The sequence below is a fragment of the Ambystoma mexicanum genome, chromosome 1p (genome assembly GCF_040938575.1).
Source record: "Ambystoma mexicanum isolate Mex_15411 chromosome 1p, UKY_AmexF1_1, whole genome shotgun sequence".
Lineage (NCBI taxonomy): Eukaryota > Metazoa > Chordata > Amphibia > Caudata > Ambystomatidae > Ambystoma > Ambystoma mexicanum.
Window position 1 is genome coordinate 659,365,516 of NC_090921.1, and position 16,506 is coordinate 659,382,021.

Below are 16,506 nucleotides of genomic sequence, written 5' to 3' on the forward strand. Positions count from 1 at the left end.
TGAGAGTGACAGGAAGGCCATTGCAGAGGGGGGAGATCAAACGCCCATTCTCTGCCTGGAGAAATGTGTGACCCTCAGAGTTTGAGGTAGGTGAGCCAAGGGCTCGAGAAGGAAGGTATTTTGGAAGAAAGAGTTGGATGGAGTGCCGGCCTGGCCCCAGAAAGCTTTCTGGATGATGCAGAGAGTCTTGAACTTGATACTTGCAGCCACCAGGAGCACACACATAGATTTTCAGGGCTGGAGAGATACAGTTCCTAGGCTTGAGGCCAAGGATAAGTCTTGCAGTCCTGTGCTGGATTAGTTGCAGAGCGCAGACAGTAGAGGATGACAGATTAAGAGACTTGTTGCAGTAGTCCAGCCTAGAGAGAACCAGGGCTCTAGAGACATTGAGCTTCTGGGGGAAAGTGGGAAAAGTAAGGATACCTCTGTGGGCGTGCCGCTGGAAGTGTCCCTTCTTGGCAAGATCCGTAATGTGCGGAGAGGAGAGGGTGGAGTCGAAGATGACACTAAAGTGTTTTGCCCCACAGGAAGGCGAAGGAAGAGGGCCCAGGGAGGGAGGCCAGTGAAAGCGGGAGCAGAGGTCCCAATGAGAAGGTTCTCCGTCTTACTGGCATTAAGGCAGAGATGGTGGGAGGCACATCAATCCTGAAACGTGGATAGACAGTCAGGAATGAGCGCGAGAGGAGAGGAGGCTAAGGGGAGCCTGACGGAGAGCGGAGTGTCATAAGCATAACACAAAGTTAAATGAGAAGGTAGAGATCAGGTGGGCCAAAGAGGCCAAGTAGAAATTGAAGAGCCAGGGTGAGAGGTTAGAGCCCTGGGGAACACCACATGTGGAGAGAGAGGTGGTGGAGAGAAAGGACCTGGGAGGGTCGGTCCAGCAGGCTGAAGAAGAAAAATGGGAGAATACCTTACCCCCATTCTCATCCAAACCATGGCCTAGGACGTCACGGCCCAAGCACCCCCCGCAAGAGGAATTCGACCCGCTCACTTCCGCACCAGACATCAAGATCCACTGTGGCCACAACCCACACGGCCAAGGAGCCTGTCCGTTAATGAAACTACGTGCGGGAACCTCCGGTGGAACTGACATCGACCATATGGACCAACTCGATTAGACAGTAACCACAAATATCATCCAACAGCCAACAGAAAAGAACACATGTGCCACCATGCACATTGGTCACCCACACACCAACCTACACGAAGAACATACTCAGTGCTATGACATAGAGGACCGCTTACACCCACATATGCATCGTGGTTATGTTTCACATAGGCCACCTGCAGCATCGCAGAAACGCAAGATGCCAGAAGAGCTTGTCTACATGCTTGCAGACACTTCCACGCCACTAAAACCATGAAGATGTAATCTTACATATTTACTAATGCTTATGACACTCTGTTGCCCCTCGTGACCTCGATATCATGGATTATGTACCGCCACCCAGAAGCCAGGCCAAGGTAGGCCGCAAAGCAAGAGTCCCCAGGAAGAAGCCTCTTAGACTGAACTGCGAAAGTGCTGATCACGCAGAGCAAGCCCCAACGAGAGCCCATAGCCAAGGCTGCGATGTTGCAATCTACATTCCGTGCTCCCTGCGCCGAGGTCACACCTGACACTGCTCAACGCTCCTCAGAGCCGAAATACAAATCAAATGCTCATAATTCGGCTCCAGCCACGGTCTCAAAACACATGACCAAGCCAACCTGATGCAATGCCAAGCCCTACGGGACAGAAAAGCGCTCGCGTCTGGGACACAGTCTGCAACAATGAAGTGACAAATTGGACACCTAGAGCGATGGGAAAGACATGCACATTAGCCAATAGTCAGACCTGTCCATTGTCTGCCACAGACAGTCATACTTTGTTGCCAGTACCAGGTACACCGCGAGCTGGGAACAACGATGGTCCCAGGCTTGGGGGCTTGCGGATGAACCAATCAAAATACGAGGGGCGCATCATGACGCCACTATAGTCTAACCAGTCGCCACATGTCCCCTTGTAACAACTTTGTTGTAGCAATTGTTAGGGATGGCCCAAGCGTACCACCTGACCCTTCCTCGCCCAATAACAATCTTTCCTATAGGTAACTATACTGATTTTACCACTCGGGGAGCCAACCCGAAGTGGCGCTAGGTTTTGGGGATAGTGTTCCCAGGTGACGCACGTAACCGCGTCATACAGTTACAAAAAGGGCCTGCGAGCCCACGGATGATGAGCCTCCCGGATGCATATGGTCCGAGTTCATCCCTGCTTGTTTCTGTAATAAACTGCAGTATAAACCTTGCTCTTGTGTGCCTCATACTCCTTTTGGGACGCGGGCGGAATTGGGGCCTCCCCAATCCCGGTCGTCTGCGGACGGCCCTGCCGGCCCCCGGGAAACTACCCTGACCAGGCTGAATGTCAACCACTCCAGGGCCTGATCCGTGATACCCAAGCTCTCAGGGAGTCTCTTGCTCAGGGTGTAGTGGGTGACTGTCAAAAGCAGAGGAAAGGTCAAGGAGGATGAGGGCAGAAGGAAAGCTGTAGTTCAGATTAGAAAGCAGATCTTCACAGGCGTTCAGGAGAACAGTTTCGGTGCCTCTGGCTGCTCTGAAGCCAGACTGATGGTCATGGAGACAACTAACAGATTCAGTGTGGAGAGTAAGCTGGGAGATGGCCAGCCTTTTCCAGATGTTTGCCCATGGAAGGAGTAATGGAGATCGTGTGATATTTTGCCAGACGTGTAGGATCGTCGGAAGGCTTTTTAAGGAGGGAGTGAACAAGGAAGTGCTTGAGGAGAGGGGGAAAGATCCAGTTACGAGAAAGTGATTTCAGAAATCGGCCAATGCCGGAGCAAGGCTATCAATGTGGTCCTTGATGGTTCTGGAGAAGCAGGGGAGCACATGTTTTAACTGGACTTTCATAGATCGGACTTGTCTATAAACCTTGTTGGGTATTTTTGTCAGAGAAAGAAGAGAAAGGAGAGGGAGAGGCATCCAGAGAAAGGAGGAGAGAGAGAAGGGGCCAGATGTGGGGCCCCGAGAGGAAGAGGAGAGCGAGGACAGGATATCCTGCGTTTTAGTGGTGAAGTGAGAAGCCAGAGCCTGGGAGGGAACAGAGGTGGAGACTGCAGAAGGATTGGCCTGCCCCTTGCAGATTTTAAAGAGTTTGGCCGTGTTAGAGGCTGCAGAGGGACCTGCTTGGATGTGGGCTCTCTTCTTGGACAGGACAGAGAGTATGTATTTCCTTTGGAGCAGGCGTCAGGCCAGTTTGTCAGAGGGATGCGCCCGAAGCCCTCCACTTCCTCTCAGCCACCCTGCACTTGTGTTTCAGTGTAGCGAGGTGAGAGTCATACCAATTGTTGCACTTGGGGGTAGGCTTCAGACTGATTCTCATGACGGGGGCAAGGATGTCCAGAGTGTTGGAGATAGAAAGATGCTGTTTAGAGATGGCTGTGTCGGAGTGCGAGTCAGCCGCACGAGTAGGAGGAGCAGAGAAAGTTGAGGCAAAGACATCCATTGACACATGTTTATTGGACCTAATGACCGAGAAGGTAGGGAGCTATCCTTGGGTGGGCTTTGCCTGAGGGACAGAGTTTCAGGGGAGAGGAAAGCAGAAAGTGGTCAGTCCAAGAGAGGAGTGTGGTGAGAGGGTTGGAGAGGGGTATGTCTGAGGAGATGAGAATATCCAAGGTGTGTCCGACAGTGTCGAACCAGAGGGTAGAATGGAGAGAGTGTTGCAGAGGTGGGATGCGAGACATTCAGGTGGATGTTGAGGTCTCAGAGGAGAAGTTGAAAGGTAGAGGCAATGAGAACGGTGGTCAGCCACTCGGCGAGGAAGAGGGCAACCTGTCCTGGTGGCCTGTAGATGGTTGCCACAGTCAGAAGCCAGGAGAGAGGGAGAGCCTGCAGACCTGGCATTCAAATGTAGAGTAGGCATGCGTAGGAATGACAGAAGCACGGACCCACTCGGGATAGATCAGAGCTACTCCACCTCTGGATCGGTTGGTTCTTGGCTCGAAGAGGATCTTGTATCAGGGAGGAGAGTGTCAGAATATGACCGAGCTGGCTTTAAACCATGTCTCAGTGAAAGCAAGGACATCAAAGTCAAGTTCTTCCAGGAAATGGCAGATGTCAGAGGAGTGTTTGACAGCAGAGTGAGAGTAGCGATATGGAGCAGGTTGCCACATTTGAGACTTCCGGGGTGGAGGTACAAGCTTGGGGTACACCAAGTGGTAGAGGGTTCAGAGAGTGGACAGAGGATGTAGCCGGTGGTGGCATAGTAGCCAGAGAGGAGGAGGAAGGTGCCAGAGAGGCTGCGGACGGAAGGTGTGGCGGGGGAGCCAGAGAGGTGCTAGTAGGATTAGCGGGAGAAGGAAGAAGTTGATCAGACGCAGTAGACGCCTATCAAAGAGTAGGAGATTGGGCTCAGGGCACTGGACCAAGACTCTGCCATTCAGATAGACATTAATGGTGGTTTTACAGGAGTAAGAGGAGACCAAGAGGAGCTCCTACTGAGTGCCACCATTAATGGAAGAGATCGAGAGCCGAGATCATATGAGGGGCCCATATGCCTGGTAAGGCAACAACAAAGAGGATGTCGTGTGAGTCTGCCTGGAGAAAGCACTGATTTAAGTATCTGCGATAGGGAGGCCTGGGTTGGAGACCAGATGTCCCTCTTGAACTTCTTCCTTCCAGACTTGGTGAGAGGGATAGGATAGGAGATAGAGCAGTAGTTGGAGAAGATGGAGGAAACGGAAGCACCATAAAGGGTGCAAGGAGGAAAGTAGGAAGAGGAGGAGTGAGCAAAAGAGAGGAGAAACTCGCATCCTAGCGCTGCACAAAGCAAGATGCGTAGATGGGGAGGCGGAGTCACACAGTAGGGAACACACTGGAAGAGTGACGTACAGCAGTACAATAGAACCCTCAGCAGGGTGGGGACATAGATAGTGCCTAATGGGACACAGTTCACACTACAACAGTAACCACTGTTTAATGGGGACATAGAGAGTGGACAAGAGCCTGATGGGACACAGTTCACAGTAACCACAATTGAGGGGACCTATAGAAGGCACCTGAAACACAAAGTACGGCTAACCACTAGAGGGGAGAGCCTAAGATTGTGCAGAGACAGAGTACGTTGTGTCAGACGGTTAGGTGGAAGTACTTGCAAGACCGGGTAGTTTAGTAGGGAGCAGTAGTGGCTGCTCCCACTTCCCGCACCTTTCTTGCCTTTCAGACACTGATGGACGACTGCTTCGTCGCATACACGCACTCTGCACCACACCCCTCCGTCCCCCAACACCTGTCGCATAACACTGCACCCTTAGCCTATGAGTGCTTTGCCACTGAGGGTCCGGTCCTCGCTTCTTAAAGGATACGCTGTGTGGGCGTAGCGTAACGTGCTACGTTCGATCGGCCTGTGGCTGTGCTTCGCACAACCCAGCGCTCTTGGCCTACGGAGGCATTCTGTATTTTCCTGGTGCCGGCGCCGAGACTCCTCATGAGATCCCTGTAGTGGCTTCACAGGAACCCATGGTTGCAGTATTTCGGCCAGATGTCAGATATCCTCCAGGTATCGAAGTTTGTGGCTGGAGAACGCGTGCAGTCATTGACGCCTCTCTGAAGGGTTGAGGAGCTCATTGCGCGCTCGCCAAATCGGCAGCCACTGGTCTCAGAAGGAAACGTTTTGCCACATCAGTCTGCTGAAGATGCGAGCAGTCAGACTACCACTGATGGCATTTGTGCCTTCTCTGCAGAGGAAGTATGTCCTAGTTCTAATGGACAACACAGTGACCATGTACTACCTCAACAAGCAGGGAGGCGAGAGATCACTGCCCCTGTGCGGGAAGTTCATGCAGCTATGATCCTGGATGCTGGGGAAGAAACATTTAAGCCTCTGCAGCTCATCTGGCAGGGGTGGAGAATAGGTTTTCAGATGCTTTGAGCAGGCCGAGCTTGTTCTCCCACGAGTGCGAGCTATTTGTGGAGGTCATTGCAGAGATATTCACCAGGTGGAACAACCCGGCAGTGGACGTGTTTGCGACAAAGGATAACCCAAAATGCAAGCAGTAGGGGGAGTTGGGGAACGCATTTCTGGTGGAGTGGGTCTTCAACCTCAATTATGGGTTCCTGCTGTTACTGGTCATCCCTTGGGTTCTCAGGCGGTGGTGTTGATACAGTACTCACTTGATCCTGATCGCGCTGGACTGGGCAAAAAGGAACTGGTACCCGGGTCTTCTGAAATTGGCTGGCATCCTTTTAAACGAGGAAAAGGCCACCAGGTACCACTTTACTGTGCCCACTTGTAGACCCATTTTGGCTAAGGCCAATAAATACGCCATCACAGAGGAGGTGGGACACATCATCGGGTCCACTCCCTTCGCCTTGCACCAGGCCACACGCTTTCTCAATCTGCATGTATACAGCAACCTAGTGGTCGACCTACATGCAGCCAACACTGCCGCGTCGAGGTACCAGTCCCCCAGGGTTAGGAACAGGAAGAGTCTGCCTTCCCCTGGCCACCTGGGAGGAGACTATAGGTCTGGTTTCTGTGGGGATTCCGCAGGATTCATCCGATAGGGTGGACGCTTAGTCTGTCCACCATGCGTCCTGATGAGCGACATGCCAGGCCTTTTTACGCATTAAAAACATGTAAATATAATACTTTTTATCTTTCTGTGTTTATGCATGATTTGAGAGTAGAGGGGTCAGGTGACTTCACAGAATCCAGAACATCTGGATTCTTATCTTCCTGGATGAAATCAGTCTGTAGAGAAGCAGACTGAAACCCAAAGTTCATTCTACTGAGAATAGGGGGGTTTAGGGGGATGGTCAAATGCTTTGCGTTTACTTACCCTCTGGCTCCGGTTTTCGCAGATGACTAGATGGGTCAACTGTGGGTCACTGGAGGTAGGTGGGGATACTTTTGTATCGCCCTAGTATTTAACACGTGGGTTTTTGTTACTTTCACATGCGCCTAAAAAGAAGCGAGTGGACGCAATTACATTTTTACCATGTTTGTGTTATGTCTAGTGTGCACATTCACGTTTACTATGTATTGCTACTAAGCGTGGCTAGTGTCCTGAAAATGGCAGCGCCACGAGAATTTTCACTTTTCCTTTTGCCATGTTATTGATTGGGCTTCTTCCTGCCTTCTCGGGCCAGGAAATCCCATATAAGGTCATGCGCTTACCCAGGAAAGCTGCAGCTTTTACAGGCTAGTGATGCCTTAGTGTGTGCTTGACCCAGTAATGGATGGGAATGTCTGGTCCCATTCCACATCTGTGGTGCCTGAAAGTCTGGGTGTGTGGCATGAGTGAAACCCACAGTGGCCCCTTATTGTACCACTGCTGGCTATTTGAAAGGTGCAGATCCTTACCGTTGGTGGGCTTGGACTTGCTTCCAGACATGATTTAGGATAAGTGGACTCCTGCACTAATTCTTCAGATCAGCATTGGAGCCAGGTATCCTGTGTTGACAATCAGCCAACTGAAGATCTGTGGATGATTGCCGAAGAGGCCCAGCATCCCTTCCTGTGTTTGGCTTGGTGAAACCATGCTGGCCTACCTGATCTGCGAAGACGTGTCCAGTCAAAGGATCCAAAAAAAAGGATTGAATGCCCTTTTTTTAAAAAACCAAAAGGACCGGGAAAAAAAGGGTTGAATGCTTTTTTATTTATATATTTTTTAGTTTAGTATGTATGTAAAAAAAATTGTAAAAAAGAAAACAGGGTTTGAGGGGGTGGGGGGGGGCCCATTTGGAAAAAAATGCATTTGACCCTTTTTTCCGGTCCTTTTTAGTGTTGGAAAAAAAGGCATTCGATCCTTTTGTTTTAGATCCTTTCACCTATAACCCTGGGAAGGCCCTCAGCGGTGCTTCAACCCTTGGACTGGTGGGACCAACCAGTCTTGGTGCATTCTTGAGGATCCAGCCATCCTGAGCCTTTGGAAGTGTCCCTGGACCCCCTCTGTGTACTGACCAGCTCTTCAGTGGGCTACCGCGGTAGAATCCTCGCTGGATCTTCAGTGTTCGCTGGCTTGTGGTATAAATTGCCTTCCTGCCGAATTTCAGCCGCCCATCTTAAAGGGATCCTGCTGTGAAAGGTCTTCTACTGCAACTGGAAGGGTGCCTGCTGTCACCTGTGTGTGGTAGTTGTCGCTGGAACTCGCCTTTCCTGGTCTGGTGAAATTTCATGCATCAGTGTCTTCTGCATTTCTTCGTCCCAAAGGTTGCACTCTGCTCCCGGAACTGCCTGGCACTCCTTGTACCCGCAGCCTCTGAGCACCTCTCACTTGAACCAACGGCTGGAAAACCTACCTTCAACGACCCCTAATTGACCCACCTAGTCATCTGCGAGAATCGGGGGTCGGGGGGGGGGGAGTAATTGCAACTCATTCATCTCCACCTGTTCTCCTTAGAATAAACCTTAGAGTAAACTTTGGTTGTTTTATTCCATAGCATTTTGATTGTTGGATCTAAAATCCTGTATCTGTTATGTTAAGGGAATTTCATAAGCGCACGTTCACCCAAAGGTATCTTGGCGCTAGAGGGCAAGGACGCACCCGAATAGGACCGGTAAGTCTTGACGGCCTTTCTAACGGCAAGATGATTGGACAATTTCCTTATACCTAGCGGGAGCTTGTTCCAGTGCTGAGCAGCTGCTATGGAGAAAGCTCGACCGCCAATCCTCACACGGCGAAAGGAGGGAACAGAAAGCTGACCGGCCGAAGCAGAGCGCAGACAGCGGCCGGGACAGTAGCGAGTAAACTTGGCTCTAAGAAATTATGCGCCCTGGTCATGTAGTGCCCGATGCACAATACACAACGCTTTAAACCTGATAAGTTGGCCGACCGGGAGCCAATGAAGAGAATGGAGAACCGGTGAGATATGAGCCCCATAGGGCATGTTGGTAGCGACACAGGCCGCCAGATTTTGTAGGCGCTGCAACCGCCAGATCGGCCCCTTAGGCTGTGCCAGATACAAGGAGTTACAGTAATCCACCCTGGACAGCCCCGTAGCTGCTACCACAGGTGAATGAGAAGGGGCAGGAATTGGGAGTGGATGAGGCACACAAGTGCCCAAATATAGATAGAATCAGAGATAAGGAGGAGCCCTCAGGACCCCACAAGGGAGGTGGCAAGGAGCAGAAAGAAAAGGTGGCATGGCAAAGGTCTGGATGCGGTCTGGTGCTTCTGAAAGATAGGAATATAACTTTACCCGCCTGTAAATTAGTTGAATATCTTCTGGAACATTTCGCCGCCACAAGAACTCAACCTACATCAGCCCCTTTTCCTAAGAAGCAGTCTCTTTTGGCAACAAGGGCTCATGCATCGCCAGGATTGGATTTCTAATTTAGGGTTTAATTCGTGTGAATTTGCTTCATTCTACTGCATAACTGCTTACCTTCTTTTTGTTGCAAGTTATTGAATACGTTTCTAAGAACCTAAAGGCGAGTGTGTATATGTTTTATAATTGAGAGTTGTGTAATATCACCTGCTCGTTTCTATTCCTAGTGTGTGTTTTGGGATTAGAATAAATATAGTATTTTTATAGTTATCTGTCGTAGTAGAATTATTGTACGCTACACTGTGTGGATTCATTGTGGACCTCTGACCCCACCCACACACTCCTGAGAATAGCCTTAACCACTCTCCACGCTTACCTTGATTGGGTTTGGGTAACCGCTGAGTTCCCATGTTCACTATACCTAGGGTGTCCACCATGCCAGATTCTAGCAATCCATCTAAACAATCAGTCACGCTACCAATTAAGAGCCATTACCTCAAGGAACACCTTGCCAAAGTCTACTTGCTGGTCTTCTCTAGCTGTCCTCAGAGGGTTTGCTCTCCCTTACAGTTCCCTTTTTTGGTTGTTGGCACTTTATAAACGTTTGTAGTGTACATCCTTTTTGTTTTATTTTCAATGTAGAATACAACACCTTTCTTAATTTAATGGTTTAATAGTTCTTGAATAGCGTAAATCTGTGACTTGCATTGCCAGCAATGGAAACACCAAGCCATTTATCTATTCTTGGGATCTATTGTAAATATAGCTGATCCGGACATCCTTGTACAGCAATTTGGTGGGTGTCTGTTATGTGCTGCCTTGGATCAATTGTATTGAAGTGCTTGTAATTCAAGTTCTCTAGTTCTGCTGGGCAGTCTGTTGAAAACCTCAAATGACTGCAGTTTTTTAATTCTAGGAAATGCTCAGCTCCATTTCTTGATGTGTCCCAACCTCCTCATCGGGTTTTTTAATGAGGCACTTTTGGCAGCAAAGTCTGCAATACCAACTGCTGCTTTCGGATTGCTAATGATAGTGTATTTTCTTTACTACAGAGCCCATGAAGAGGCAAATGCTGCTCGAAAACTAACATCAGAACAGCGGAAAGAAAAGAAAGCAAAAAAATTAAAAGAAGATATTTCACTAGGGGTTCACACATCTGTATATAGGCAAGTATGCTCCTACTCAGAAAGATTCCTATTTACTTCAGCACTTGTTTATATTTATTGAAGTGTGTGTCCTAATCAGTATCAGTATTGCAAGTGACATGAAGATTACCTTGGAAAGAGTGGACTGGGCTTATTCCAGACTGTGGGTGTCCTTTGATTCCATTTCGAGGGCAAGAATATAATTTGGAAAACAGGAATGCTTTAAGTCTTTCGGGACAGAGTTTATACATGGCCAATTTATCTGCAGCTGCCTGTTCTGTGGCCTTTTTATTACAGTGGTTCTAGTACAGCCTTATAGTGAGGGCTGTACAGCCATCTAACCTTAAGGTGGGATTACAGTACACCTAACCCAAAAGGGTGAAATCTATCTTCTGTGTTAGGTAGTGTGACGGGGCAGTCAGGCTTCACTCCAGGAAGGGACAGTAGGCTGACGGAGGTACAGTTAGTTCAGTTAACCAAAGCAAACCTACCACTGTGGTAATCTGAAAAATAAACACCTTTATTGAGTAACCTTCCCCTATGTTATTTATACTGGCATTGGAACCCCTGGTGGAGTACATCAGGACGCAGTTAGCTGAGGCTGAAGTGATGGACTGCTCTACACATGCGATTTCCCTTCATGCGGACGATATATTGCTGTATGTCCAGAATCCGCAGCGTAATTTGTCATACGTTCTCAAGGTGTTGGATAATTTTGCTGAGCTTGCTGGGAAAACTATAAGCTTCAGTGAGTCATATTTTTTCCTGCTGGCGGTGCTAGCAGAACATGGTGGTTCACAACTAACTGACTCAGAGCTGCGATGGGCTACTGTAGACTTTAAATATTTAGAGGTGGACATATGTCAGGATGCGAAGACCTCTCCTGAAAACAACCCTGAGAAAGAGCTAAACTGGATAGAAAGGCCTTTGGGTTTCTGGCGGAAGCTTCCCCTGTCTTTGATGGCCCTGGCTGCTTTGGTTAAAAATGGTGGTCCTGCCTTGTTTACTGTAACACTTTACAAACGTCCCATTTGAGATTCCCAGGATTTTCTTCCAGTCTTTGTGATGTTACGGGAGTTTCTGTGGGGAACTGGAAAAAATACTTGTTGGATGCCCTCGGCTCGAGTTAAGAGCGTGAGGCTATTAAATTACCTCACTTTAATTGTATTACTTAGCACGACAGATCCAGTTTGTCTCCTGGTGATTTTCGGACTAGCCGACTTTGTACGTGAGATTGTCATCGGCTATTCAGCCATTTAGACTGAAAGAGGTTCTGTGGGTGGATACCAAAAGGATCATAGATTGTCCTTATCTTTTGAAATTGAGGAACAAACTTTGGTGGAGGACCCTGAAATAGCTCAGTGCATGGGAACCCTTCTCTCCCAATGTGCCTTTGGTGTTCACATTTCATGGGGTAAAGGGGGATTTTCCAATTATTAGGAAGTGTTGGGAGGCCAAGGGAGTTGCTATATTGGTGGGAGCGTGGTATTTTCTGCGATGAAGCCAGATTGTAATTCCCCGAAGTCTTAGAGGAGTATGGAGTACACTCTGGGCAATTCTTGACATACATGGGATTAGTGAGACACACCAAGACTCTATGGCAGAGCCTGCCAAGTGAACCAGATGCTCATGTGACGCTTGCACTGCTGTATGATTTGAATGAGGAGTGGGGGGCACAGTGTATCTAGGATGTCCAGGAGGTTATTAAAAAAAGGTCACTGTTTGGGAGACCTCAAGGGGAAGGATCGATTGCAAGGGGATCTGGGAAGACCTTTGTAGGAAGTGGAATGGGAGAATGCATTGGTGTATATTAGTAAGGTGTCAAAGAATGTGTGACACAAGCTACTTCAGCTGTATATTCTTCATAGGATGTAGATGTCACTGCATAGGATCTCTAGGTTCTCACAGTCGTGTCCCCTTGATGTCCTGATGATGACACTGACTTGATACATATGTGCTGTTCATGCCAGAAGGTACAACAATGTTGGTCTGCTAATCGTTTGAAAATTGAGGCAGTGGGAATAACTAGGTTTGCTTGGTCACCAGCGTTGTGCTTATTGCGTACATACCCCCGCCCGAGGGGCCGGTAGGCATGTCACCAAAAAAATTGATTTGGACTGTAAATTGGTGAAACGTAGGAGCGCAATGACATTGAAACCACTATCTGGGTCGCAATACAGAGCCTGATGGGCTGATTTAAAACTTTGGGCTATGGCTGAGACTAAAGTGTGGTATTGGAATGCATGTAGGGGAACACAGGAGGTAAATGATAATATCTTGGCATGGAACTTCCTCGTATAGTTAATGTTCTCTCCCTCTTGACGATATGCCTCCTTGAGTCTGGCTATCTATGTGGTGTGAGAGATCGTTGCTAATGGAGAAGACACAAATGTAACTAAGATGCGGCAGGGGGAGTGGAGTAGTGGAATGAGTATGTTAGACATGTGCTTTATTTACACCTCAAATTGGAGCTCCCACTGTGGCAGTATGTGTGGCGGCAGTTGTAGACGAGCTGTTATTTGGTTCACTATTTATATTGTTTATTGGCTTTGAGAAAAGTGATAAAGCTGGAGAGATGTAATTTCTATTTTTATGTTGCTGTTTATTTAAATGCTAATAAAAAAATAAAAATATAGATATTTGAGGCCTGTGGATGTGCTTAGATTACATGCTATGCATAGGCCGACATCTGGTGGTAGCTGTGTAGTAATACATTTTTTGTTTTTGAAACGCGAAAAAAGGACGTCGACAGGGCGTGCCAGTAATAGTATCCCTAGTGTGACATCTCCTGTACCTATGGTCCTTCAAGCGTCAAGGTCCCTCAGATTGTTTTTTTCCACCATCATAGTCAGATGCAAGTTGCAGATTTCCTTCTTCTGGCCAACGCCTTTACTTATACAAAGATTAAATTGAGACTTTATATCCTTTCGATGGCCGTACAGCACAAGATCTCCGGCGACGGCTTTCGAGATTAAGAACATTTGTCGACTACTACTCCCGTCTCAACAAACTTTAACTGTGGCGTACCTAGGCCCCAACGGACCTCTGCCCTGCACAGTAGGGAGAGTGGGGGGCAGTCATAATTAATCTCATTTAGAGAATGCCCATTTCCCTATTCTTCCATTTACTTCGGCATGCTGCCATCTTTCCACACTATGGAAAACACACTATTTAAAAGTTGTCCTTCCTGTAACGGGAGGTTTCCATGGAAGGAGTCACACGGGGTGTGTCATCTTTGCCTTTCTAGAGACCATTCTGTGAACTGTTTCGGCCCAAGACACTAAAGGAGCGGAAAACAAAAACACTGGGCCCACCACGCCATGCAGGCCGCCGTGGACATTGAGGGAGCCTCCAGCGATGGCAGCATCCGCGTCCTAAGTGACGTTGAGGGCGATTTGGACACAACGGTTTCCTGCATACGAGCCCCCAACTCCAATAGGCAGGCTGGAGGTTCTGCTACGGAGATGACACTCTCCATAGCAGAACCTTGGTGGTTCAAGCACCAACACTGCACGCCACACTAAACCCACACCCCATGGCCAACAGTAGACTGTATCGTTAACCTATAAGCCACATGTGGTGTCGAATGCAAGGTCTGAAAAGTCCTGTTCTTCTGGGCCACCGTAATCGCCTCATGATGGGCCCCCAAAACAAATGCTGAAGTCTGTTATCCGACAACAAGCAAATTCTCTGGTTCCGGCGACCAACGGCCCTTTCTAAAAGTTCAGAAATTAGACTCATTAAAAAACACAACCTGGTCACTCCTCAGTTCCAAGACATAGAAAAACTCTAAATCTTCTATGCCCCTATCCTCAAAAACACTGGTTTTGAGGAAAAAAGAACACTCTACCCCATGTGAAACCCTCTCAGGGCAATGTACCACAAACAGCCCTCTACACCAAAATCTTTCTCTACTCCCATTCCCACAGTTTTACCAAACTCAACAGCACATCAATACACTCTTGCACTTTTCCAGCTACTTCCCACTAACCTCCCCTCCCTTCCTCTTTCAGAGCCGCCAGGGGACCACTCCGGTGGTGATAGTGCGCGGTACAAATGTCCTTTAACATTAACACTTGGAAAACGTAGTCAAGCACAAGTCAGTAGGGCCACTTTTTTCATCCGCAAGGGCGACTCCTTCCCCAAGGAAACGTCCAAGTGGGAGGGACCATTCAGGTTCTAACACCAGCACAGGTACCAAGGCTGCTTCAGCTACCGGCCGAGGGGTCGCTAGATCCTGCCAATGACATCGCGGACGGACTGCAAGGTTCTTTTACCGGGTGTACAACCGAGGAGCTATGCCCTACCACCAGACAAAAGTCTGAGGGGTCGCCTGTACACAGCACTACCAGCGACACAGCCGAGGGCACAACGCCCACCAGGGCCTGTCAGAGGTGCAGGGTCGGCAGAGACAGGGGAGCCCATGCTCCCAGGGCCACGCCCCTGCGCGCCTCTAATTTAAAGGGGAAGATTTTTTCTGGTGAAAAAGGGAAGATGATTTTTTCTGGTGTAAAAGGTTCGGTCTCCCATCCCTAGCAAGGGACGCCCATGCAGGAAAGGGGACTATGGATTATGAGTACGTTGGTCAATACGGTGAGCAATTTATAATTTCTACCCTGCCTTCCAATCCGCGTCTCAACTCTAAGTTTAGGCAAACGGAAGAGGACTCCCTCTCACTGTCGGCACACCCCCAGCCACACATCGGTGATAGCGGCAGCATCACTCTACTCTAAGCCCCAGCCTCAGCACTCATGGGTAAGGAGAAGATCCTGGAGGCGTTTGGAAAGAAAATCTATTCTGATGCCACTCCGTCTGCGCCAGTCCAATGCGGATGCCATGCTGGCGGCGGTCAACCAGAGGCTATGGCGGGAGATCAGACTTCCAACCTCAACTCCCTGTGCAGAGCCAGGCTTGCTTCAAGGCTGGACTGGCAGAAGCCAAGATAGTGGCACAGGACATAAGAGTCCACCGTGGCTCACATCGATACCTCGTGTCGTGCCATCTGTATTGCTACTGACATGAGCAGGACGGCGTCGCTAAAGGCGACTAAGTTCAACCCTGATGTCCAGGAAGGCGTACTGGACCCTCCTTTCGAGGGGGGGGCGATCTGTTCCATTCAACAAAGCAGGAGGAACTCGATAAGAAAAAGAATAGCTTGCAGACCGCTAATTCTTTATTGACCCTCCCCAAGTCCACCCCTAAGGCATATATATCTCCATATAGCCAAGCGCACCAGCGCTCAGACAAGGGTTGGTTCCTCGGAGGCTTCAGGGATTTCCAAGAGAGGCGGTCCAGACAACCGGACCGATCCCCGAGCCAGCACAGGCGCAAGCAGTACAAGGCAACTCTTAGGGGCTTTTTCCGGTCCCCCTCCTCAGGCCCAGCATCAGAGGGCAAGAAATTGTGACACATCCATCTGGATCCAAGAGTCTCCGGTGGGGGGCAGGCTTGCCCTTCCTGCTCACTGCTGGCAGACCTTGTTCACGGATCCTCTTGGTAATATCAACGGGCTTCCAGCTCCCTATCACTCCTTTCTGCTCGCTCCTTCCTTCCGCTACCAAAGATTGGTACAGCAACTCTGACAGAAATTTGCTCGCTCATAGAGTCAGGCAGTGGAGGCAGTCCCAGCCTCGCAGCAGTGCCTGGGCCTCTATTCACAAATTTTCACCATACACAAAAAGAACCAGGCTGCCTGAAAGTTGTGTTGGACCTTTCCACTTTGAACCTTTCCCTTCCTCTCCAAAAGTTCAAGATGGGTAACCCAGCACTAATAACGGAGGCATTGTGTGCGGGAGACTGGATGTGCTCCCTGGATCTGAAGGATGCCTACCTACACGTCCTGATCTAGCAACCCCACCGGTCCTTCCTGAAGTTCAGGATCATGGGTTTTCACTTCCAATACAAGGTTCTACCCTTGGGCCTCAATTCGGCCCCCAGGGTCTTTACAAGACTGATGAACGCTGTTGTAGCCCTACTCGGGGCACAGGGGCATCACATCTACCCATATCTAGATGACTGACTAGTTAGGGCAAGGTCTCCGGAGGCAGTCCAGCACACTCCCTCTGCCCTCATGAATACACTACACAAGCTA

The 16,506-nt window shown here is 49.1% G+C and overlaps 1 protein-coding gene across 3 annotated transcripts in view; it reads left to right on the plus strand.

Moving 5' to 3' along the window:
* Window positions 1-16,506, plus strand: part of PRPF3 (pre-mRNA processing factor 3) — a 1,104,158-nt gene that overhangs the window by 667,535 nt on the left and 420,117 nt on the right. For all 3 annotated transcript variants that reach the window (XM_069649724.1, XM_069649725.1, XM_069649726.1), the window contains exon 13: window positions 10,323-10,436. In XM_069649724.1, the coding sequence (XP_069505825.1) occupies window positions 10,323-10,436 (114 nt within the window). The remainder of the gene's footprint in view (window positions 1-10,322; window positions 10,437-16,506) is intronic.